This window comes from Dreissena polymorpha, chromosome 14, assembly GCF_020536995.1.
Source record: "Dreissena polymorpha isolate Duluth1 chromosome 14, UMN_Dpol_1.0, whole genome shotgun sequence".
Taxonomy (NCBI): Eukaryota; Metazoa; Mollusca; class Bivalvia; order Myida; family Dreissenidae; genus Dreissena; species Dreissena polymorpha.
In genome coordinates, this window is record NC_068368.1 from 52,727,385 (window position 1) to 52,751,746 (window position 24,362).

The window sequence follows — 24,362 nt, forward strand, 5'->3', positions numbered from 1 at the left end:
AGAGGTCAGGTTTTTTCCTCATCAAACTTGTTCAGAATGTTCACCTAAATGATATCTTGGTCAAATTTAAACATGGTTCACTTGACTTATTAAAATAGGTCAAATTAAAGAAAAACAACGTTCGCACTCTAGTTACTGTTTCCTTCAGTTTGTTAGTGCAAACAACATACATGACGAAGTACCCAGCCTTACTGAGGTACACCAGCAGAATGTTATTCATAGGTATACCCTACACCAACCTTTCAATCCAGATTCTTATTTACTGTGAGTTCAATGTATAACATACAGAGGTAATGGAAAACACTACTCTGGTACCTTCGAAGTAGGTGTGTTATCCAATGAAGTACCTTGAGACGGTATATCAACACAAACACTGAATTCAATAACCAATGACTGCCTATCAAAATCGAAGGTGAACACGAAGCCAAAATGCGCCTTGCACTTAATATAGCCAAAGAAGAAAAAAAATAAACTAACATGGAGAACTTATATAATTAAAAAAAAAACATGATAGGTCAATGTCTAGATCACTAGGTCAAATAAAGAGAAATTTGTAAACTCTTTATCAAAATAGCTAGATGTATACATCTTGATGATTCAATTGTAAAATTGTACATGTTGTGCAAGGTCAAACACTAGGTAATCAGGTCTAAAAGTAACACTCTAGTCACATTTTTGCTGTTAGTAATAGTAATGAGTGTTGGTCAAAATATGTGACCTCTGAAGTGTTAACAGTATAATAGTTGATATTAAACAAGTGCATCACAATTATGGACAGCAGACACATGGCGATCACAATAGCTCACAAACCAAAAATGACCCTATTCAAACTTTACCTATATAACAGAGGCATATTTAGTGATCAATATCGTTCAAAACTTGACCTGTAGAGCATTGGCATGTTTTTTTGCTCACATGTCTCATAGAGACAATCACTATACCAGTCATATCGGCATCCAACATTCCTTGGTAAACAGGTCCTAGTTGTGAGGACATCTTTGCAAAACCAGGTCACAATATGTATGAAGATGGTATAAAGGTGGAGTTTGTGTATCCTAGTTGTTTGCTTCTTATTTGGTTTTGACTATTTTCGAATAAGTTATAGCCCTTTTTATATATAGTATAGAGAAAATATTTTGTTATGGTTACTCTTTGAAAACTACCTGAGGATTAACATTTAAACACTACAAGGTTGTCTAATGGTACACTAGCTGTGTCCCATGAATTTAATTTATTTCGGAAAACTTTTAGGGTGTTATGGATATTTGACTCTTTTCCTTTTTACATACTCTGGTACAGGACTTGATGAACTGTCAGTTCTTGCTTGTTATTCCTTAAATATCTACAAAATATGGTTGTTAAAAGATGATGTTTGTTTTTGGCATCATCAATAAGGTCTTGCACACATAACTTTCACACAGGCACCAACATCTGAGTGACTGCAATAAATATCAATACCCTTCAAATAGGTCAACATGCATTTTCATGAACAATATGTCGTGCATTTTAACAGGAATGACTTTATTTTCGATTGAAGGAGAAGCACATGATACAGGAATAAAAATAAACACAATTCATTCAAGAGCAACAGTTTATTTTGATAACAATCTCAAAAACTAATAGACACAATGTCAAGTCTAAAACTAATAGACACAATGTCAAGTCTAAAACTAATAGACACAATCTCAATTCTCAAACTAATAGAAAAAAAATATACATTAGGTAAGTTACAGATCCTGTACCATTCTGGGCCCGTATTCACCAACCCATTCTTAGACTTAAGAATATACTTTGAACCAAGAAAATTATGCCCATGGTTTGAAAACATACAGGCAACCAGTGATGGTTATGTCCGTAAAGGAAATTTCTTCATTACGAATGAATTAGATAGAGACAGTTAATGTCAAGTTTGACTTAATATTAAAGCAATTTTTTAATAATCCTATTTAAAGAATATTCTTTATTCTTAGACTTAAGTCTAAGAATTGGTTGATGAATACGGGCCCTGGTTTAATATTTATGTTCGCAAGAACTTTTTTTGAAAGTCGGCACATGTGCATAACTTTTTAAAGCTTGTTTACTAATACAATATTGCTAAAGTAATACGGAAAAACTATATTTGGAAACATGTTGATAACTGTGGCTCAGCAACTTTAGTTAATGAACAAATTGTTTAACTCCAGTATATATTTATACAATATTTACAAAACACTTAAAAACAGTAATACAAAAACGTTTTTTTTTTTTTTTTTTATTTCCACAAGCAAATAGACATCGAGTTTGGTGAGGAGTTTTGTCTTGTATTTTACAGAGCGATTGATAAACTCATCAACATTAGATCTTATCTCCATAACATAAAGAAATATCACATATCACCGAATGTTGATGAGTTTATCAAACGCTCTGTAAAATACAAAACAGGGTCCTCAACAGCAGGCGTCAGATGCTTTAACGTAACACAAAGTGCACAAGTGTTGACCCTTTCCTCGCCACCAAACTCAATGTCAATCTGCTTGTGGAAACCCACAGCTGGGATTTCTGTTGAACCCGACATCCACATGAGGACATCCTTCGGCTTCAGGGTAATGCCGTTGATGGTGGCGCCATCACCCTTTGTCGCCTGAAGGAACCGAACAAACTGCTGGCCAGTTTCCCGGTCAGCCTCCCGGTTGATATCTTCGCGATATTTAAAGTTCATCAGACCTCTTACATCGGCAACAGTGACTGGCGGCTTACCACCACTGAATAGACAGGTCAACTTCTCCTGTCTCACTATGGTCAGAACATCATGAGTTTGTAGACCTGGAAGGATAATATCAAATTGAGTTAATGCTACAAACAGTCATTTAATCATCACACAGTTACATGTTCAAATGAAACATAGTGTCTAGTCATATGAAGTTGATTCATAAAAAGCATGTTATTTAAAACGACCCAGTAATGAATATAATGCAATTTAATAAATTATCAAACACACATCTTATATAATGGCACTAAAGGCAGTTTAATCAAAATGTTTGATTCATACATGAAAGCTTTTAGATTTTGATCAGCAGCAATTTCACTATTTTTTATTTTTTATTGAAAATAACTTGTATCATTGTGTGTTTAACTTGATGGAAAATCTATTGACAAGCCAGCTTGCAAAAACATCTCATTACATTTGGAGGAGCTAAGTTACTCAATATAATAATAATAATATCACATTACCTTCAATGAACTGGTCCAGTTCATCTCTGCAGTTCAACACCATGTTGTTAACAAGGGCCGACTGCAGGAGGGGGATGTGGTCCTTCTTGAAGATGTTAGATGGCAGGATAAACCCTGCTGCCTCTCGCTCGTCATAGATGCTAAAATAAAGGTCCTGGAGCTCACGGTCAGTCGAAGCATCTGTCATCTGAAATTATACATCTTTATTATATGATCCGTTTACCCGAGTCAGATGGACTGCATTTAACTCCATTTCAGCACAAACAAATCAATTTTCATCAAGAATTGACTATGTCAAAAAAAAATAATTATGTTGAGCTATTACTCATGCAAATAATATTTGCTACTTGGATAGGGTGTGTGAAGTTGGTTGACTATATAACATTGCATGTCTTTTCCTTACATATTATAAATTTCAGTCACTGGTTGTAGTTCAGGATCTGAATTTCAGGTCCGAGAGTATCTGTTTTGGCGGGATCAACTGCTAGCTGAGTTCCCGCCAAAACAGTTACTCGAGGGCCGGAAATTCTGGTCTGAGTCTAAAACTAGTGATAAATATTTTTTCTTGCATACATATTTAACAAGTTGTAAAATGGAATGATTTACGGCTGAAATGGAATTTGTTAAAGCTTTCTTTTTATTACGGACGCATATTTTAAGAAGCGTGGTATTATGATATCATTAAGAGAAAGTGACGAAACGCCATAACATTAACATCGAGAACAATGCACTGATGTAATTTTAATGTTTAAATTGCATGCCAGTCATCTGGCATCCCCCTGTGCCAGAAGGGGTTTCCTGGCATGAATGAAAGCAGGCAGCAGAAATCTCAGTCAGATATGCAAGAATCATAGGTCTTATTTTATGTCATTAACACATATTATAATATATACCTCTTCAAGTGTTTTCACCAAGTCTGGATTGAGGTCATTTGGATTGACACCATTTGTGATGTTGAGTATCTTGTTGACCACACAGTCGGCAAACACTGGCAGACCTGGACCATCTTGAAGAATGGAGAGAGCCACAAGCTGACCAAGGTAGAAGAAGGTGTTCTTCTCACGCTCCACAAAGTTCTTTCTTAATGTGAGGCGCCCGGGAGAACCTGAAACACCAAATACAAATAAGGAATTTGAATACACATAAGGGAATAATGTTCTGTGGTTACCCATTATAGTTCTCTATCTTATTAGTTCTGAAAGTGTCTCCTTTGAAAGCACAAAATGCATCCTAGAAATATAATAGCAGACCCGGTTTAATTCGGTCTGTTCTGGTAATGGAGAATGCATCACCACTCACGCCCATTAGCACCGGCTTAAGAGGTATTCTACTATAACAATAATGTTTACATTCTATAATCCCAAATGACCAGAAAATACAACTAAATCAACAGGCCAATTATAATTGATAGATGTACAATACTAGAGGTCATTTCATAATTCATGTGACACATACTTGAATTTTTCAAGTGAATTTGAGTTCAGTATTTCTTGCATTACACTTTTATGGATTTTTAACTTTTAACTTTCAATGACAGCTTGATATTTTAAACCTTATTTAGATGCCAACAAAAAAGCTGGTCTCTAAGAATATGCAAAGAATACTATAATAAAAAATATGGCTATCAAGTTGTTCACTTGGCAGACATTGTATGGTTCCAATGCTAGATGATAAGCTTTACCTGATGTAAGCGCTGAATGGCTGAACTGGTATGCAAGGAGGGAGAAGAACTCGCGACGGAGACCACCGAGATCAACACCGGCCTCACCAATGAACTTGATCTGCAGTTTGCTGCTGAGGTCACTCTGTGAGTACCGTAAGGTGCCTAGGGCGTCTTTCATGACGTGGTTACGTCTCACCTCCAGGAGCAAAGGATCTGTAATGGGACCAGTGATGCACATGCTCGCTTGTTGTTTGAGCTGCTCTCTGGCAGTATCTGTTATACGGCTTGGTCTGCAGAAACATATTTTTTATTTTAAAAAATATACAAAATCTCATAAAAATATCTTTATTCAAAATCTCAAATAAAATTACATTTTGATAGAAATAGAAATTTCTATTTTGACAAGGATCTGGTAAATTTCAATACAAAAAATCAGATATTTTCTAATTTCAGTGTGGTCATCCTAGCAAATTTTACAAAGGTTCTTCTGCATCAAAAATATCTAGGTTACCGGTATGCAGTGTGTAAAGCACATTGCTTATTGATTTTTGAGTTTAAATCCTGGCTTGGTCTGTCCATTTGCTTGGTAGCTCATACATGTATATAATTAATCTGCTTTCTTTTGAAATTGATAGCCTAGTGTTTATTCTACAACAAGGATATGAAAAAAAAAGCGAAAGAAGCCTCATTGCAAGATAATGAATTTAAAAAACAATGTCTTTAATCAAAACACTTCATTCAAAAATAAAGATTATTTAAGATATCATGCATAACATTTCATGCACATCAAAAATCTTATGCTCTTACGGAATGGGTTGTGCTGTTTGAACCGCAGGGATGTACTCATTCAGAACGGCTGATGACTGGTTGGTTGTCTGGTCAGCAGGCTGGTCAATGTCTCTGTAAGGGCAAAGTCAATTTTTTAATACTAATAACAGTACAAAATGGAAGCTTGAGATGCCAATTCTGGATATAGAAGCAAAGAGTAAGATCACATGCCATCTGACCAGGCACTTCAACTGTTGGATATCAAACAATATTACCTAATGACCATTCTGTAGCTAACAGTAACTGTTAAGTGCACTGTCAGGAGGCTGGTAACTGCTTAGCCATCAACAGTATTTATGTTACAGTGTGGATATACCACATGACTTTTGCTTCTTGTTTTGCTTCAAGTCTAAGACAAAACAAGAGATGTTTTTGTCAGAAACACAAAGCCCCCTACTGCGCCGCTTTGAAATAATATTTCTATTTATCATTTGGCAGGTATAGAAATTATCTCCCTTTAAAGCTTAATACTTCCCTTGGATTGTGTTTTTTTACCTTTGAGCTTGAAGGATGACCTTGACCTTTCACCACTTAAAATGTGCAGCTCCATGAGATACACATGCATTCCAAATATCAAGTTGCTATCTTCAATATTGCAAAAGTTATGACCAATGTTAAAGTTTTTGGATGGACGGACAGACAAGACGGACTTACAGACAGTTCAACTGCTATATGCCACCCTACCAGGGGCATAAAAAAGTTCACTTCAAGATTAGAAATATTTTACTTGTTCATAAATTTCTATGGAGCATACATTCTTTAAGTGAAATGGTAGCTTAAGACAAAGAGGATCTTCATAAACAAATGAGCCATTTTTCCACACACTTTAGTACAGATCACTCACCTGGCTATGTCAAGGAAAGTCTGTTGACGTCGAAAGAGAACTGTGGGTGTCCCAGCTGGCTCATATAGGGAATCACTCTGTAATAGAAATATGTTATTTAAGAAATTGTACAAACAACTTAGGGTCTTTTGGCCTTATAGTGATGGATGAGTCTGCCCCAAACTTAAAAGGGGCCCAATCCAAAACACTGAGGTCTGCTATATGTTTGGGGCTGACTGGGAGGTCACTAAAAGGCCATAAGATCTTAAGTGGTGTATCCTATTTCTTATATTATACCCCATATTATTTTTGTGCAACTTGATTGTTCATTAACAGGTTTTGTATGGGGATGTCAATTTTTGTTAACACGTGTGCCATCAACAATACACTATTCTTAAACAGTGCTTGGTACTATGCTGATTTATAGCCCCCTGTTATTCATATGATGTGCAAAGAAGGAACATATTTATTTTGTGTAAGGCATATTTGTGTTGTTGTTATACACTATCATGTCTATTTTACACCAAATGCAAGATATTATCAAAGCAGCATTCCACAGATGATGAAGGCCTTAAATCGCTCACCTAAAACAACTATCCAACAGGATAAAAAAGGAAGATGTGAGCAAAATGCAAACAGACTGTTATGATCAAACCACTTATATGATTGGACCTAGTGGCCTAGTTTTTTATCAGAAATGACCCATTTACAAAATCGGCCTAGAACTTATTGATTAACGACTAATATTCATGAAGACCAGCAAGTAAATGTGACCTCTAGTGTAATTATTATTATTATTACACCAGATTTTAGCTTGGCATACATGATATGGATCAGTTTGTACTTAAAACCAACCTGAATTTCTGGAATGTCAATCTGGAAATCGTTGTCAATCTCAACAGCTGGCGTAGTCCTGATGGCTGGCGTTGACAGGATGGCTGGCGTAGTCATGACGGCTGGCGTTGACGGGAGAGCTGGCATAGTCCTGACAGCTGGCGTAGTCCTGACGGCTGGCGTAGTCCTGACGGCTGGCGATGACGGGATGGCTGGCGTAGTCCTGACGGCTGGCGTTGACAGGATGGCTGGCGTAGTCCTGACGGCTGGCGTTGACAGGATGGCTGGCGTAGTCGTAACGGCTGGCGTTGACGGGAGAGCTGGCATAGTCCTGACAGCTGGCGTAGTCCTGACGGCTGGCGACGACGGGATGGCTGGCGTAGTCCTGACGGCTGGCGATGACGGGATGGCTGCCGTAGTGGTGACCGCTGACGTTGACGGGATGGCTGGCGTAAGTGTGACAGCTGGCGTTGATGGGATGGCTAACATAGTGGTGACGGCTGGCGTTGATGAGATGGCTGGCGTAGACGTAATGGTAGGCATTGACGGGATGGCTTGTGTAGTCAGGATGGCTGGCGTTGATGGGATGGCTGGCATGGTCCTGACGGCTGGCATTGAGGCGGCTGGTGTAGGAGCAGTTATCTGGGGACCAATGTGGTAGTCTGGTAGGACCCAGAGTCTAACAAAGCCGCATGATTTGGTATCATCTTTAAGCTGTTGAAGAGACTTTTCCCTCTGAATCAACTCCAACTTGCATCTTGCCTGACCCACCATCAACTCAAAAGGTATAGTGTGGAGAATAGGATACAACTCAATGATCTTGTTTCTCAGGTCAGACTGTGTCCCACTAGTCGGAAGAGTGAAGGTGGTGTCTGGTCGCCTACCCAGACCTTTGGACATCAACTCTGTGTGATTCACTGCTGCTGTTGATGTGTAGAGCGGGTGGTCAAGCGCACAAGCTTTGAATCTCAAAATGGTGGATCTACGTCTGTCACCTGTGGGTTGTCGGCGGATCGGGGCCCTCCTTGGACGTGCGGGTGTCACAGATCTGTGAGGTCTCCCTAAGGTGGGAAGCGCAGCTATCAGCTCTTGCCCATGCTGAGCCAAGACCTGATGGCTCCAGTCAGACACCTGACTCATGGTGGTACTCAGGTGTCTTCTAAACCGATCGGCTGAAATATATTATGAGAAATTATTGACACAATTCCTTCGTTGAACTATTAAATGAACAAGCAAGTACTGAAAGTACCTGAGATTTTTTTTGTATATTCTATATTGTCATACATAGAAAAAGCCATGACTCCTTAAACAGGACCCACCATAGATCCTACAAGCCCTCATCTGCTCAAAGATGTTTGCTACTTATAAGTTTTTTTTCTCAATATTATTTAACCTAGTGATCTTTGGTGGTTTTGAATCAATATTACCCACAAGTAAAACTTCAAGATACAGTCCCACCCCTCTTTAGCAGCCAGTCAAGGGAAACGGCCAAATTGGCTGCTTAAGCGGGGTGGCCTCTTAAGAGGGGGTTGGGTCATAGGGAGTCTGGAGTTGATGAGTGCATGGTTAACTGTTCAATTTTTGTATAAACAAAGTGGTAAATATGTGTACATGTATTACAAAATGTATAGACTTAAAATAATTTTATTTCTTCATTTCTAATATCAGCCATAAAACAACATTTTCATTCATTATTATTTAAACAATAACGACATTTAGAGCAATACCGGTAATTATTGACCATATCGGCAAGCTGTTACATTCTCCGCGGCCGGAGAAAAGGGGTGACCAGTAATGAGGGGTGCATTATATAGTGTTTATCAACGGTCGCGGCACAGACCGGCCGCCTACACGGGGTGACCGCGGATGAGAGGTGACCGGGAGTAGGGGTTGGACTGTATATACATTTTGATGTACATGGTTAACAATGTTTTTCTGTGATTTGACCTAGTGACCCAGTTTTTTATATTACATGGCCCATTTTCCAACTTAACTAATGCCTCAGTCACACATTCACTGAGTTGATACTGAATTAGCTACGGATACGATCCGGCATCATTCATGGCAATCTGTATTGGTCTGTAGTTTACCAGTTGAAATTGGCCTACTGGTTTTTGAGAAGATTTTCTTAGAAGTGTAATAGACAGACACACAAGTCAATCACTATATGCCACCGCATAGCAGATGCTGCTGTGGCATAAAAAGCCAGGTTAGTTAATAATCTATATTCGTACTCAACTCTACAGAATTAATTTATTTGGTTTACTTACCGGCTGCTGTATCTGTAACAGTCTGTGTAGTCTCTGACATGATCTGTAAAATATAATGTTTCAATATTATATCTTCCAAATTTGAAAAATCACTATTTTCGAAAACAATTAGAAAACTATGACATATTATCGTAAGAAGTACTGACTGAGTAACAAACAGTTTGGATCCTGACCAGGCTACCCTTTCCATCGCAGGCTGATCTGGATCCAAACTGGTCGCAATCGCCTTAAGGACCATTTTCCTGTGATGCGGCTCTTATAACAATTCTATTATTGCATTGCATTTTTACTCATAAATATTATTCTATTTAAAAGTTCATACTTCTGCGAAAATATTTTAATCAAAATAAGGCATACACAAAGTGCACTATTCTCGATTTTGCCATTTTGTCAAAATTCCTGTTTTTCAATGTTGCAGTCCGTAAATTGCCTTATGGGAAACATGAAAATCATGATTTTATTTTATTTTTGGTGTCTGTTTAGTTGATGAACAATAGTAAAATTAATTGAAACAGATGTTTGTGTTAATTAGCTTTATTTTCAGATATAAATCATATCTTTTTTTGCCAACCGTTATGTAAATATACGCGCGGAACCTCGGGACGGTGAATCCGGCATTTAATGTACGCTTTATGGAATGGCATAAAGGTGAATTATCTCTAATGAATTTCTTTAAGAAATCATAAAACCATGACTATTAAATAAAAAAACATTTTTTAAGGGATAAGTTTGCATCATGAACATTTGCTCAAATATCAACAAAATATTAATAGAAATGAAGTAATTTAATTTTCTTAACCATTTAAAGAAATTATATTATAACGATAAAACAGAGGGGTTTTCAACCGCTGTCTTTTCACACCACAGTCACAGCAGTTGTGAAATCTAGCTGCAGTCACTTATATAGTAGATTAACAAAATATACATTTATGAGCTACCTAGCATATTATATCTTTAAATAAATTAACATCAATTAGAATGTTTACAGTAAACTTTTAATAACTGTATCAGAAATATAATTTGATAAAGTTTAAAACATGGACGGTAACTTAAAGCGTATTTAGCACCAATTTTGGCAAATGGACCCACTATATCCTGTAATCATTAAATGTAAACAAGATGTGTTTGTGAAACACTATGTCCCCTATTGAGCGATCTGACTCATATATTTGACCTTTGACCTTGAAAGATGGCCTTGACATTGACCTTACACCACTCAAAATGTGCAGCTCAATGAGATACACATGCATGCCAAATATCGAGTTGCTATGTTGAATATTGCAGAAGAAATGGCCAAAATGAGCAATTTTGACCCATATAATTGACCTTTGACCTTGAAGGATGACCATGACCTTGACCTTTCAGCACTCAAAATGTTCAGCTCCATGAGATACACATGCTTGCCAAATATCAAGTTGCTATGTTGAAAATTGCAAAAGTTATGGCCAATGTTTAAGTTTGTGCAAACCAACAAACAAACCAACAAACAAACGGACAGGGCAAAAACAATATGTCCCCCAGTATAGACTGGGGGACATAAAAAGTATGACAGACCAATCCTGTCAGTGTTGAATATATGTGAATCTAGCCTGAACGAATTTATTTAACTCATTTAAAGGAAACCATCAGCACATATATGACTGGAAAATATATGAAATGTATTATTATTACTAAAAAATTCTTTTACAATTTATAATAAATATGTATTATATGAATACATTATGTAATTTATAGCTAAGATCACTATAATTTGTCTGATATCAATTCTGTTAAACATGAAAGAAAATTTTCATATTAAATTAAAAGTTTCATTCCCTCATGCATAAAAAGTTGTGCAAATGGTAATGCAGAAATTGAAACAAAAATTTTCCCTTTCCCTTGCACACATTATAATTTAATACTTCATCCAATTAGATCCATGGAAATAGAGTGGGCGGGTAATTTTGACCAATAGAACGACTTTTCATAATATATTCACAACTGAATGGATTGCTTTGACAATATACAAGACCGTATTGAATCTGTCATCACCCAAGAAGGACCTTTGCATGTGTGAAAGTTGCAGTACACGTGAATGTGTTGACACAAAAACACAAACTCATGTTATCAAAACATTTCTTGACATAGAAGCACCCCTTTTTGCTAAGAACCTGGCACATTTCAAAGTTGCTAATACATGGTCAGGTCTAAGTGAAATCTTTGAACAGTAAATATGATTTAAAAACTTCAAAAGCATATATTAAGCAATAAAAATGTATAACCCCTGCATAAAGCAACACATGGAATATTCAGAACTTTTCTTAACATTGCCCTTATTATATTGATAATTATTGCCCTCAAATTCTGAACTTTACCCCTTATTCCATGCATAATATCATACAAAAAACATGAATTGTTCAAAAGTTCCCCTTCATACCAATATATTCAAAAAAAGATTTTACTACCTTTCTATTTTAATTTTAGCATCAAAGGTTACTGGAAACAAACAGTAATTTAGACACAAAGATACTTATTAAATAAAATACACACTTTCTTTCAATTATATATATATGAATTGTTAACTGATAAAATTGAGCTCAAAATTTATAATGTTTACCATTATTGGGTACGGACATTTGCCCCTAGGACATAAGCCCCTTCAAAAAAGTGCATGCTAGGACATTAGCCCCCAGGTGTCTTAAAACGTTCAAAACTGTTTTAAAGTAACAATTATTAATATGTTGAAGTCTAATATATTTTTTTGCAATATAAAGTCATAACATATGCTTACACATACAGCAATTCATAAAGGTGTGAAGCATAATGAATCATTTTTCAACAAACACCAATAATTAATTTATTAATGGGTAAACTGTAATACCGATTAACCTATCAGAATCTTCTTAAATTAGTTGAAGGCTTGAAGCCAAACATATAGTACAGAAGATGCAATACTCTTGTTGTTTATCCAGTTGTTAAAACATAAAAACTTTTCTTAAGTTTTAATCACTCTTAAAATATACACAATTTTAAAGTAAAACATAGTTATATATATATATACATATAGTATACTAAGTGCACTGTTTGTTACTAAAAATCTTATAAAAAATACATTTTGTGTACCTAATTCTATGACCATGACATGTTTTACAATATTTCATCAGTGTTGCAATGGTGGAGTCCATTGTGGTATGTCAGGTAAGTGTTGTTTTGTCAAAGTATGAATCAAATCTGATCATAAATACAGGTACATTACTGTCATGATAATAAGAAAGTATTTGAAGTTTGAAAGCAATAGCCTATATACTTTAGAAGTGAATCTAAACACAAAATATTCAAAGTTACTAAGTTAACAAAGGGCCATAATTCCAACTTATGCAAGTTATGCAACTTTTCCTGTACAGTCCCCTTATGATAGTTAGCAAGTGTTCCAATTCTGAAAGCAATAGCTATGATAGTTAGGAGTAAAGTAAACCAAAACACAAAACTTTACCAAATTTTCAATTTTCTAAATATAAAAGCGGCCATGATTCTGTGAAATGCCAGTCAGAGTTACATAACTTGCACAGTCTCCTTATTATAATTAGAGAGTGTTGCAAGAAGAAAGCAATAGCTTTGATACTGAATAATTATACTTAATTACTTAATTTACTTAACCAAAGTTTCAATTTTCTGTGTAAAAAGGGAACATAATTCTTACAAAATGCTTGATACCCAAGGATCATTCCTCGTTTCGTTCAAATCAACCCAAAAGCCTTTTACTAAGTTCTTCATTTCTACACCGATTCACTTCAAATTGATACTGAACTTCTCGTATGACAATTCGGTCAATCTCAACTATGCATGGCCCCATTACCAACCCTGGGGCGCCCTGCCCACATAGGTCACACCCACCCAAACGCCTTTTACTATAACTTCTTCATTTCGACACCAATTCACTTCTAATTGATATTGAACTTCTCTTATGACAATACGGTCAATCTCAACTATGCATGGCCTCATTACCAACCCTGGGGTACACCTAGGTCAAACATTCGGCGTGGGGATATGCGTCGGCCTCGTCCGCGCCATTTCTAGTTGACATTGGTTTCACCCAAAAGCTTTTTTTTTTTAATTTTGGTCACCATGAATATTGCTTTAAAACTGAGTGAAAGTTAATACTGCTTTAAAACTAAGTCAAAATTAATTCTGCTTTAAAACTGGGTTGCCATGAATACTGCTTCAAGAGTTACAATGAATACTGCTTTAAGAGTCGCCATTAATACTGCTTTAATGACTGAGTCGCAATGAACACTGCTTTAAAACTGAGTCGCCATGAATACTGCTTTAAGAGTCACAATAAATGCTGCTTTAAAACTGAATCACAATGAATACTGCTTTAAACCTGAGTTACCATGAATACTGCTTAAAGAGTTACAATAAATACTGCTTTAAAACTGAGTCACAATGAATACTGCTTTAAAACTGAGTACAATAAATACTGCTTTAAGAGTAACAATGAATACTGCTTGAAAACTGAGTCAAAATGAAAACTGCTTTTAATCTGAGTCACAATAAATAATGCCTTAATCTGAGTCACAATTAACAATTAATACTGCTGTAATTGGTAGCAGGCTCTTAGTCTTATTAAGACCCAAGCTTTTTTGGCCCAGTCCTAAAACCTGGACTATATTTAATTACACTCATTTTTTTAAACTTACTTAAAACACCATTATCGCTTAACAAACTGTTACCAATTTATGTTTTGGTTTAGAATTTATGAAAGCAGTTATAGAGCGTTGGATCGTTGCATTTTATTATAATTGATAAAAGGAATTTAAACTGAGTCACAATGACTAAACAAGAGCACCGCCTAGCAGGTGCAGACCGCTCATCTATTTGTCAAAGTATGAATCAAATCAGATCATAAATAAAGAAGTTATGGCAATTTTAGCAAAATTGTGAGTGTGTGGACATTTATTACATTATCTTTCAAAAATGATTGTTTTACTTTCTTTTTTGGGGGTGGGGGGGGGGGATTCTTGGGTGGGATGGTTGGACAGTCTTTAAAAGAAAATATATAATATTTTTTATGGGGGTCGGGGGGGGGGTGAAAGGGGGGTATAGTGTGGTCATTTATTACATGATCTTTCAAAAATAAGACGAACAAAATGGGGAAAAAAATGTTGGGGGGGGGGGTTTCTGGGGGGGGGCGTGGGGAATAGTTTGGGTGAAGTCTATTGTGGTATGTCTGGTAAGTGTTGTTTTGTCAAAGTATGAATCAAATCTGATCATAAATAAAGAAGTAATGGAAATTTTTGAAAAATGTAATACTTTGACCTTGACAGTCAAGGTCATTCAAAGGTCAAAGTCAAATTCAACTTGCAAGGTACAGTACCCTCATAATAGTTAGAAAGTATTTGAAGTTTGAAAGCAATAACCTTTATACGTTAGAAGTAAAGTGGATCTAAACACACAATTTAACCAAATATTCAAAGCTACTAAGTCAAAAAAGGGCCATAATTCTGTCGAAATGACAACCATTTGCCAGGTACAGTAACGTCATAATAGTAAGAAAGTATATTAATCTTTAAAGCAATAGCCTTGATACTTTAGAAATAAAGTGCATGTTCATAAAAAATTTAAAAAATATTCAAAGTTACTAAGTCAAAAAAGGGCAATAATTCTGTCAAAATGACAACCAGAGTTATTCAACTTGTCCTGTACTGTCCCCTTAGGATAGTGCGGGAGTGTTCCAAATATGAAAGTAATATCTATGATACTTTAGGAGTAAAGTGGACCAAAACACAAAAGTGAACCAAATTTTCAATTTTCTAAGTATAAATGGTCCATTATTATGTGGTTTGGGTGGAGTCTATTGTAGTATGTCAGGTAAGAGTTGTTTTGTCAAAGTATCAATCAAATCTGATCATAAATAACGAAGTCATGGCAATTTTAGATAAATTTTGTTATTTGACCTTTAGGGTCAAGGTCATTCAAAGGTCAAGGTAAAATTAAACTTGCCAGGTACAGTACCCTCATGATAGTATGAATGTATTTGAAGTTTGAAAGCAATAGCCTTGATACTTTAGAAGTAAAGTGGATGTAAACACAAAATTTAACCATATATTTAAAGTTATTAGTCAAAAAAGGGCCATAATTTCGTCAAAATGACAACAAGAGTTATGCAACTTGTCCTGTACAGTCCCCTTATGATAGTTTGTGAGTGTTTCAAGTCTGAAAGCAATAGCTATGATACTTCAGGAGTAAAGTGGTACCACGAAACTTAACGAAATTTTCTAAGTATAAAGGGGCCATAATTCTGTCAAAATGCCAGTCAGAGTTACATAACTTTGCCTGCACAGTCCCCGAATGATAGTTAGTAAGTGTTGCAAGTATGAAAGCAATCGTTTGATACTGTAGGAATAAAGTGGACCTAAACACAAAACTTAACCAAATTTTCAATTTTTAAGTATAAAAAGGGCACATAATTCTGTAAAAATGCACACCAGAGTTATCAAACTTTGCCTGTCCAGTACCCTCATGATAGTTAGTAAGTGTACCAAGTTTGAATGCAATAGCTTTGATACTTAAGGAATAAAATGGACCTAAACACAAAACTTAACCAAATTTTCAATTTCTTACGTATAAAAAAAGGGCACATAATTGTGTCAAAATGCACACCAGAGTTATCAAACTTTGCCTGCCCAGTCCCCTCATGATAGTAAGTAAGTGTTCCAAGTATGAAAGCAATATCTATGATACTTTAGGGGTAAAGTGGACCAAAACACAAAACTTAACCAAATTTTCAAGTATAAAGGGCCCATAATTCCGTCAAAATGCCAGTCAGAGTTACATAACTTTGCCTGCACAGTCCCCTTACGATAGTTAGTAAGTGTTGCAAGTATGAAAGCAATGGCTTTGATACTTTAGGAAAAAAGTGGACCTAAACACAAAACTTAACCAAAATTTCAATTTTCTAAGTATAAAAAGGGCACATAATTCTGTCAAAATGCCAGTCAGAGTTACATAACTTTGCCTGCCCAGTCCCCTCATGATAGTAAGTAAGTGTACCAAGTTTGAATGCAATGAATCCGGGTCCGTTCACCCTAATTTCAGTTCGCCCTTATTCCCCTTCGCCCTAAATCCTGTTCGCCCTGGGTCCGTTCGCCCTAAATTTTATTATCAAAGCAGGGGAAATATCAAACAAAAAAGTGTTACCGAAATATAAAATACGACGTTCTTTAACTTGTAAGCGTGTTTGTAACATAGGCCAGTAATGTTCACTAATTGCTTATTATATTAATTAATGAAAACTTAGGGTACAAACTTGGTTACTTGTGTGAAAAATCAAGATGGCGCGTTACATGTGTGAAAAATCAAGATGGCGCTCTTTAACTTGTAAGCGTGTTTGTAACAAAGGCCAGTAATTTTCACTTATTGCGATTTATATTAATTAATGAAAACTTAGGTACAAAATTGTTTACATGTGTGAAAAATCAACTGTTTATACCCCAATATGCAAATGATAATATAGGGCGAACGGACCCAGGGCGAACGAACCCAGGGCGAACGAACCCAGGGCGAATGTGTAACTATAGGGCGAACGGACCCGATACCGAATGCAATAGCATTGATACTTTATGAGAAAAGTGTACCTAAACGCAAAACTAAACCGGAAAAAAAATAGATGAGCTAAAAATGTCTCAATAGACAATGATTAAACCCTTAAACACTCAGATCAATTTGGAAGCGTGTTTTTTTTTTCCCTTAGAAAATCAAATATTGTAAATTTTAGGCTTCATTCCCAACCTTAAGATACTGATGAGCAGGAAACAGTGTAAAACAAGAACAGACTTCGAGTTACTTGCATGCTGTTCTGGTTGCATATAGCCATTTTCACTTTGCTTCCAAGCAGGAAAGGGTTAAACTTATTTCCAGTGCACATTGATATATAACTGAGTATCATGCAATTCATACTGATATAAAACTGCATCCCAATTAATACTGATACAAAACTGAGTAACAAAAAAATTCTAATATAAAACTGCAAAACAACAATTAATACTGATATACAACTTAATAACTTATTAAATTAAATGTATGATAAATAACTCCTTAAAAAAGACATTAATATTAAGTATTAATAAAATCAATATCCAGTCCATGTTCTTTTGCAAAAATGGTATCATTTCAATGTGAGTCACAATGACTCAAAACTGAGTCTCAATAAATAATGATTTAAACTTATAATTTCCAATGCATATTTATATAAAACTGCATGCTTATATATATAATGAATACTGATACAAAACTGAGTCACAAAAAATACTTATATAAAACTGAGTTACAATTAATACTGACATACAAATTAATAATTAATTATATTAAATGATGTACGCACATAATGTGCTATGTTATAACCTTATTAAGCATAAACTTTTATGATAATAACTCCGTAATAAAAATATTATACGCTCAATGTTCTTTCCTAAAAATGGTAACATCATTACAATGTCACAGTAAATTGGAATAAACAGAATATTTGAAGTAAATGAATTTATATAAATAAAGAATTGCTTATAAAAGAATTGTAATTTTAATGTAAAGTTTGAAATCAACTTACATTTTGTTTCTCAAATCTGTGTTAAGTATAGTTCCTCACACGAACACAAAACACAACTGTTGGGAAAAAAGAAATAATGTTATAGTTCCTCACACGAACACAAAACACAACTGTTGGGAAAAAAGAAATAATGTGAGTTTAAATAAAAAAGCAAATAACCATAATCCAATCAAATCAAGTTGAATTCATACGCTTATAAGAAACCTTTATTAAAAACATCCCAAATACCATGTATATTCCAGTGACACGAAAGGACCCATGTCATTTTTACCTGGCTCCTAAATTTTCTGGCTCAACCATGGTGTCTTAAGCTGTGGCAAGAGGCAAGCTCCCTTAAATGGCATTTGACACCTCTGGTCCCTATCTGCCTGTTTAATAACAATAGTGTCAGCAGTTTCACACCTACCAATACACAAGTTTGTATTTAGACAAAGTCCTTATTTTAAATAAAATAATGGCTAAAATAAAGATAAAATTGTGCGTTAAAACAAGGCTTGTCATTATAGGATGACATACACATGTATGCCCTCTTTTTCCACATTTTTCGAAACCTAAACGCAAACTTTAAGTGTGACGGAATTTCAGATGGACAGTGCGATCACTAGTTATATGCCCACCCTCGGGGGCATAAAAATAAGATATATATAATAAAACATAAAATTTAAATAAGATTATGACAAACAAATGTTAGTCATAAAACAAATAGTTATTTGATAAGCCACTAACTTGAACTTTAATAATCATTTAACATTGTCAATACTTACAATTTTGAAAATTTTAAATGTTTAATTTAAGTAATGATAACATTTGTGTGATCTGAACTTTAAGCACATGCATAAAACCATCTTTTTACAGAGCGAGGCACTTTAATTTATCCCACCTCTGAAAGTTGTAATTCTGTTGCTGTGATAGCAATATTATACCCTTGAGTATTTAAAATGCAATAGGATATATCTATATTCTCTTGAATTGCTTTTTAATTTGAGTTACCAATTTATTGATGTCAATGTTTGTTTTTTAGTTGAATGTGATTTATGTTTTGTGATTTATTCTGGGCGAGGTGTGAGGCTTGACATGTATTTTAGCCGGTTAAAACTGCTGCCACTGAAACAAAAATGAATATTGAGAATATGGCGACATGTACCAGTGTCGTTCTTTTTCCAATCCCATACCATAATATTTAATCTGAAATCACCGCTTTGATGGCTTTGAAACTATCAATTTAAAGATGTCATAATTTGTCCCCTACCGGTTTCACCGGAGGGGACTTATGGTTTGCGCTCTGTGTGTCTGTCCTTCAGTCACACTTTTCTGGATCCTGCGATAACTTTAAAAGTTCTTCATATTTGTTCATGAAACTTTAAACATGGATAGATGGCAATATAGATATTATGCACGTCATTTCATTTTGTTCATACGTCAAGAATTCTGGTTGCTATGGCAACAAATACTTAAAAAAAATCAAAAAAATCTGACAATGGTGGAGCCGGTAGGGGACATCATTGCTTGGCAATAGTCTTGTTTTGAATGTTTGACTTCGTGTTGTATGTATTGTCCTTTATAGTATAGGCAATTGGTCACTAGCCTTCAATAAATACTAGACCCAGTCGCGATGATCGGCTTGATTGTCGAAAAGGTCCATGAAATTTCGGAAAGATATCAGACAGAATCTATGCCGATCAAGCAATTGTAGAGCTATGCATGTATATCGAATAGTTCTAGTAATTGGGGTACTCGCTGGTAAAGCGTTTAACTGCATGCATCTTTTATAACATATATGTATATAAATGTTTCTACCGGCAATATATATATTTCACGCGATTGCCTTGTCTTTAATATAACTATAATCCATTTGCGATGAGAAATTCGCCTCTCAAGATGATCTTGAACCATCATACAAATACAATACCGTGTGCATTGGATGATACAACTAAACAAGAAATATCTTTAAAAAAGATATACGGCGTATATCCTGACTTGGAAATAAAGTAAGAAAAAGTATGTTTTATTTGATTCTGTAGTAGAAACAAAGATGCAAACTTGCTGAAAACAAACCCTTTTCTTTTTAAAGTAAAAAGGGGTTATAATTATGATAAATTGCCAGGACAGAGTTACGGGCCTTTGTTTTTGACATCTTATATGGTGTGAAGCTAATGATGGTGCCCTAATACTAATGATACACGATATAAAGTAAAACAACATGCAATTACTGTGTATGTATGTGTGTGATAGAGAAAATTTTCCAAACTGTATTTTTTAATATGAATATTAAGTAACATACATTATGACAACACAAAGTCATGTTTGTATAATTTATATCTGCATTATGTGAGTTGCTGCTTATATGGGATCCCCACCAGGATTTGAACCTGTATTTCCTCTCCATATGGAAAGGTGTGTTTCCTTACACTATAAGGATGTTCCCATTAACAGCAATATTGGTTACAGCAGTTATTACAATTTTATCTTTATTTTAGCCATTATTTTATTTAAAATAAGGACTTAGTATAAATACAAACTTGTGTATTGGTAGGTGTGAAACTGCTGACACTATTGTTATTGAACAGACATGGGCAGGGACAGTGTACTGACTGGTAGGCCGGGCCAAGAGGTGTGAAACAGGCAGACAGGGGCCATAGGTGTGAAACAGGCAAACAGGGACCAGAGGTGTCAAATACCATTTAAGGGAGCTTGCCTCTTGCCACAGCTTAAGACACCATGGTTGAGCCACGAAATTTAGGAGCCAGGTAAAAATGACATGGGTCCTCCCGTGTCACTGGAATATCCACAGACAGAAAAAAAAAACAAAAAAACTTTCTGCTAGAAAGCTGAGTGTTCATATGTACATGCAACTAAACTATTTAAAAAAAATAAATATTGGTCACGGTCTGTTAGTCAAATTTCATATTTTTCAGACAATGTAAAAGCGAAAATGTAATGACTGAGTGCTTTATTAAAAAAAATGCATTTGTAAAATGCAATGCCACAGCAATGAGTGTTTTGGCATAGAAATGTGAGTGGGTATGTGAGTGGGTACAAGCCTTTTCTATCATAGACCTAGTTTCTGACCCCATATGACCCAGATTCAAACTTGACCTTGAGATCATAAAGATAAACATTTTGATATATGAATGAATTCCATTCAGACATGTGGAATTATTACCACATATCGCCTTCCCCTGAATAATAAGACCCCCCCTCTCCCCCTATACACAAGGGAGGATGTGGAATTGCCGCATGATTCTCCTGTTTAAATACAAAACTTAACTTGTGACTTATTGCTCGGACCCCCTTCTGCAATATTTGATTAGGCCCTCTTCAATATTTAATCAGAACCTCTTTACACAATTTCATCTGGACCATCTATATAATTAACTAGACATCTGTTTAAAAACTTGGAATTTTGATTTGGCTCCCTGTGTATTGACCCCTTTTGGGTATCTTATATAACCGCTTTTGACTTTCAGAATCCTTCTTTGGTGCCAAGTTCCTCTACGCAACTTTTATCTCCTGGTATACATTTAAAATAACATATTTGTCCAATTCCAAAGGGTCATGGCCCTTACCCCTCTGGATCTCTGTGGCAGCTATATTTAACTGCTTAATGATGCATGAATGCACGAAATTCTTACTTTTTAATTGAAACATAAGAAACTGCAAAAAATTAAGTCCACATATCTGATGAAGTAATGCCAACTTTTCGTATACGGAGAGGGCCCCCCCCCCTCGGAGAAGTGCTCCCCGGAGAAGTGCCCCCTAATTTTAAGGGGACGGATAAGTGCCCCCCCTGTTGGAATTAAGTATGTGGATATCTGCCCCCTCACAATAATTCAAAGGGCGGATAAGTGCCCCCTTTGGGACTATCGTCTGTTCCAGGCAGTTCTGTAACCAGAAATTCCCGAAAAGTTGACAGTTATATATATCGAAAAAAACAGCGATACGACAGACATTGCTTAAATGAAAATCTCATGAGATTCCACAGTCATACATGTATGACTTTATTTCTATTTAAAGTAACCTACCATGTGCTCAAGTGTTTTCAATTCAAAATGACATTTCCCTGTATTTTTAATTATTCCTGCTTGTTTTGCAAACAAATTGTGGTGTAAATACAAACTCAAAGTAAAAATTAATTAAAATTACCTGATTCATGTGACAAAGCGTAAAAATTGTGAATTACAAGCTGATGGCTGATGAGAGTTATTTAAATCTATTGTAAAATGCATTTGAAATATTTGAATCTTTGATACATAGCGTGAATAAATATCTTACGACTAGTCGAATTGGTTTCCTTTTTCTTGGTGAATGAAAAACCTTTGTAACAAAGCTTTGCAACGCCTCTCGGACTTCAAACGAACTCCATATTTGATGCAATGGTTATGGTAATATTCAACAGTCTATGTTGTATTTTATACATTTGACAGAAACACTTTGCATTTTGAGCAGAGCATGTCAACATGCATCTGCTTTAATTTGCAGTAAATAAGTAAATTTGCAGTTTATTAGGATGGAATCTTTTAATTGGGAGACCGGACCGACATTAATTATTGAGCATGTTTTACCTTTGAAGAAAGCCGCAAACAGGTTGATGTCACACATTCAGCTCCCGCAATTATCAATAATCGGATTAAACATGCCATAAAGGTGTCAAGTCTTTACCGCCCTATTGAAATAATGTAAAACAAACTGTGAATGTCTATTACAGAAGTGCGGTAACACCAAAAAGTGATTGACGCGATCATTTGAATAAGTTCTGATAAACAATTTAATCCGTAATTAGTGAAAACAAACAAATCAATTATTGTTTTCAGCTTGCACACGATTGTATTAAATTGCATGCTAATGCATGGGCTTTTGGTTTGAATTTCGGTGGAAATATGAAACAATCCCAGTCCCGAAGCCTTTTAATATTAGCAAAAAAGGATTTTTTTCTATTCTTAATATCGCAACATCCGGGCACTTGCGTCAGTTAGAGCTACATGCCCTTTGACGACAGTGAAAACAAAAGGGGAGGGGGGCATCCTTTCATCAATTTTGTGGTCTTAATTTGTTGCAATTTCTTGTGTTTGAAAACAAAAGTAAGATTTTCATTTAGCAGTTAAATATAGCTGTCACAATTATATATAACTGTCAATTAAATCTAGCTGATACTCATACTTGTCAAAACTCATTGACGAATTGGTTGAAGCATCACAAAAATAATAACTTCTCTAAAACAAACCACCCAACTTTCACAATCATTAAAATACTAGCGAGTCTTTACAGAGTAAATACGCAGAGAAATACAGAACATGTACTAGAGTGGACAAAACAGCCTTTAGAATGCTTAAATCTGTCACTCTACCGAACTTATGCGGGATTGGTTAAAAGATGTGTGGCGGCCCGGTAAACTCAGTCGGGAGAGCATTCGCCCTGTAAGTAAGTGTCCCAGGTTCGAGTCCCGGACTGGCCACACATTTTTCACCACCCGGCGACAAATCGAAATGAATGCTACTTTTAGATTAGTCTAACTAGATTGACGTGAAAGGCAGACCCATTTTATAAGCTGATATTCATTACTGTCAGCCTTCATGTCTAACTTTAAAATGCATGTAGCCAAGCAGGGTTGATGTAGATTCCTATAATGTTTTAAGCTTTACAACCTTTGACTACCAAATATATTTAGCTATTGTTGCTTGTACAAAGAAGTAACAAATAAAACAACATAAACCTACCTAGTTATAATACATCAAGAACAGTTTTATCCTGCCTCCAATATCATGTTTTGGTCATCTGCCATTTTCGTCCGACGTCATAGTATGCTATTCACCTAGTTCTTCTTGTATGCTCTGAGATTTTATGAGTACATTCATACAGCTCAGCGACCCGGAGGGTCAATATAGCTGGGAGTTGGATTATTGCAACTAGCTATTCACCGAAAGTCGGCGTCCTCCGGTCGTGTGAGCAAGTCCGCACGGGGAAAGCGACCCATCCCATACCGTACAAGCTATCGGGTGGTGTCTTATCAATTTCGATTAAAATAAATAAATAAAAACACAAAAGGATGAAACATCTGGTTTTACAGTACTCGAGTAAACGATTTCGGATAGGGAAATTTTGGACGAAGGGGAATTTCGTAAAATAGAGCATTATTTCAATTGAAAACCACTA

The 24,362-nt window shown here is 35.6% G+C and overlaps 1 protein-coding gene across 4 annotated transcripts; it reads right to left on the reverse strand.

The window, feature by feature from the left end:
• Nucleotides 1–1,577: 1,577 nt before the first annotated feature.
• On the reverse strand, nucleotides 1,578–24,362 carry LOC127858158 (uncharacterized). 4 transcript variants are annotated; one of them, XM_052395126.1, is made up of 10 exons: nucleotides 23,927–24,362; nucleotides 18,213–18,268; nucleotides 9,629–9,671; nucleotides 7,380–8,530; nucleotides 6,546–6,622; nucleotides 5,681–5,773; nucleotides 4,892–5,163; nucleotides 4,104–4,315; nucleotides 3,211–3,397; nucleotides 1,578–2,802 (listed from the first exon to the last, which is right to left on the reverse strand). In XM_052395126.1, exons 3-10 carry the CDS (start codon nucleotides 9,666–9,668, stop codon nucleotides 2,366–2,368), a joined length of 2,469 nt encoding a protein of 822 aa, XP_052251086.1. In that variant the 5' UTR covers nucleotides 9,669–9,671; nucleotides 18,213–18,268; nucleotides 23,927–24,362; the 3' UTR covers nucleotides 1,578–2,365. The 4 variants fall into 4 exon arrangements, with proteins under 4 accessions (XP_052251086.1, XP_052251088.1, XP_052251085.1 ...); XM_052395128.1 differs by lacking the exon at nucleotides 18,213–18,268 and having other exon boundaries at nucleotides 7,380–8,419; XM_052395125.1 differs by lacking the exon at nucleotides 18,213–18,268.

Coding starts and splice junctions, on each gene's coding strand:
- LOC127858158 (XM_052395125.1), bottom strand. CDS start 9,668: ATGTCAGAGACTACACAGACTGTTACAGATACAGCAGCCG. Junction 8,531..9,628: donor TGTTACAGATACAGCAGCCG/GTAAGTAAACCA, acceptor AATATATTTCAG/CCGATCGGTTTAGAAGACAC. Junction 5,774..6,545: donor ACTTTCCTTGACATAGCCAG/GTGAGTGATCTG, acceptor TTGCCCTTACAG/AGACATTGACCAGCCTGCTG.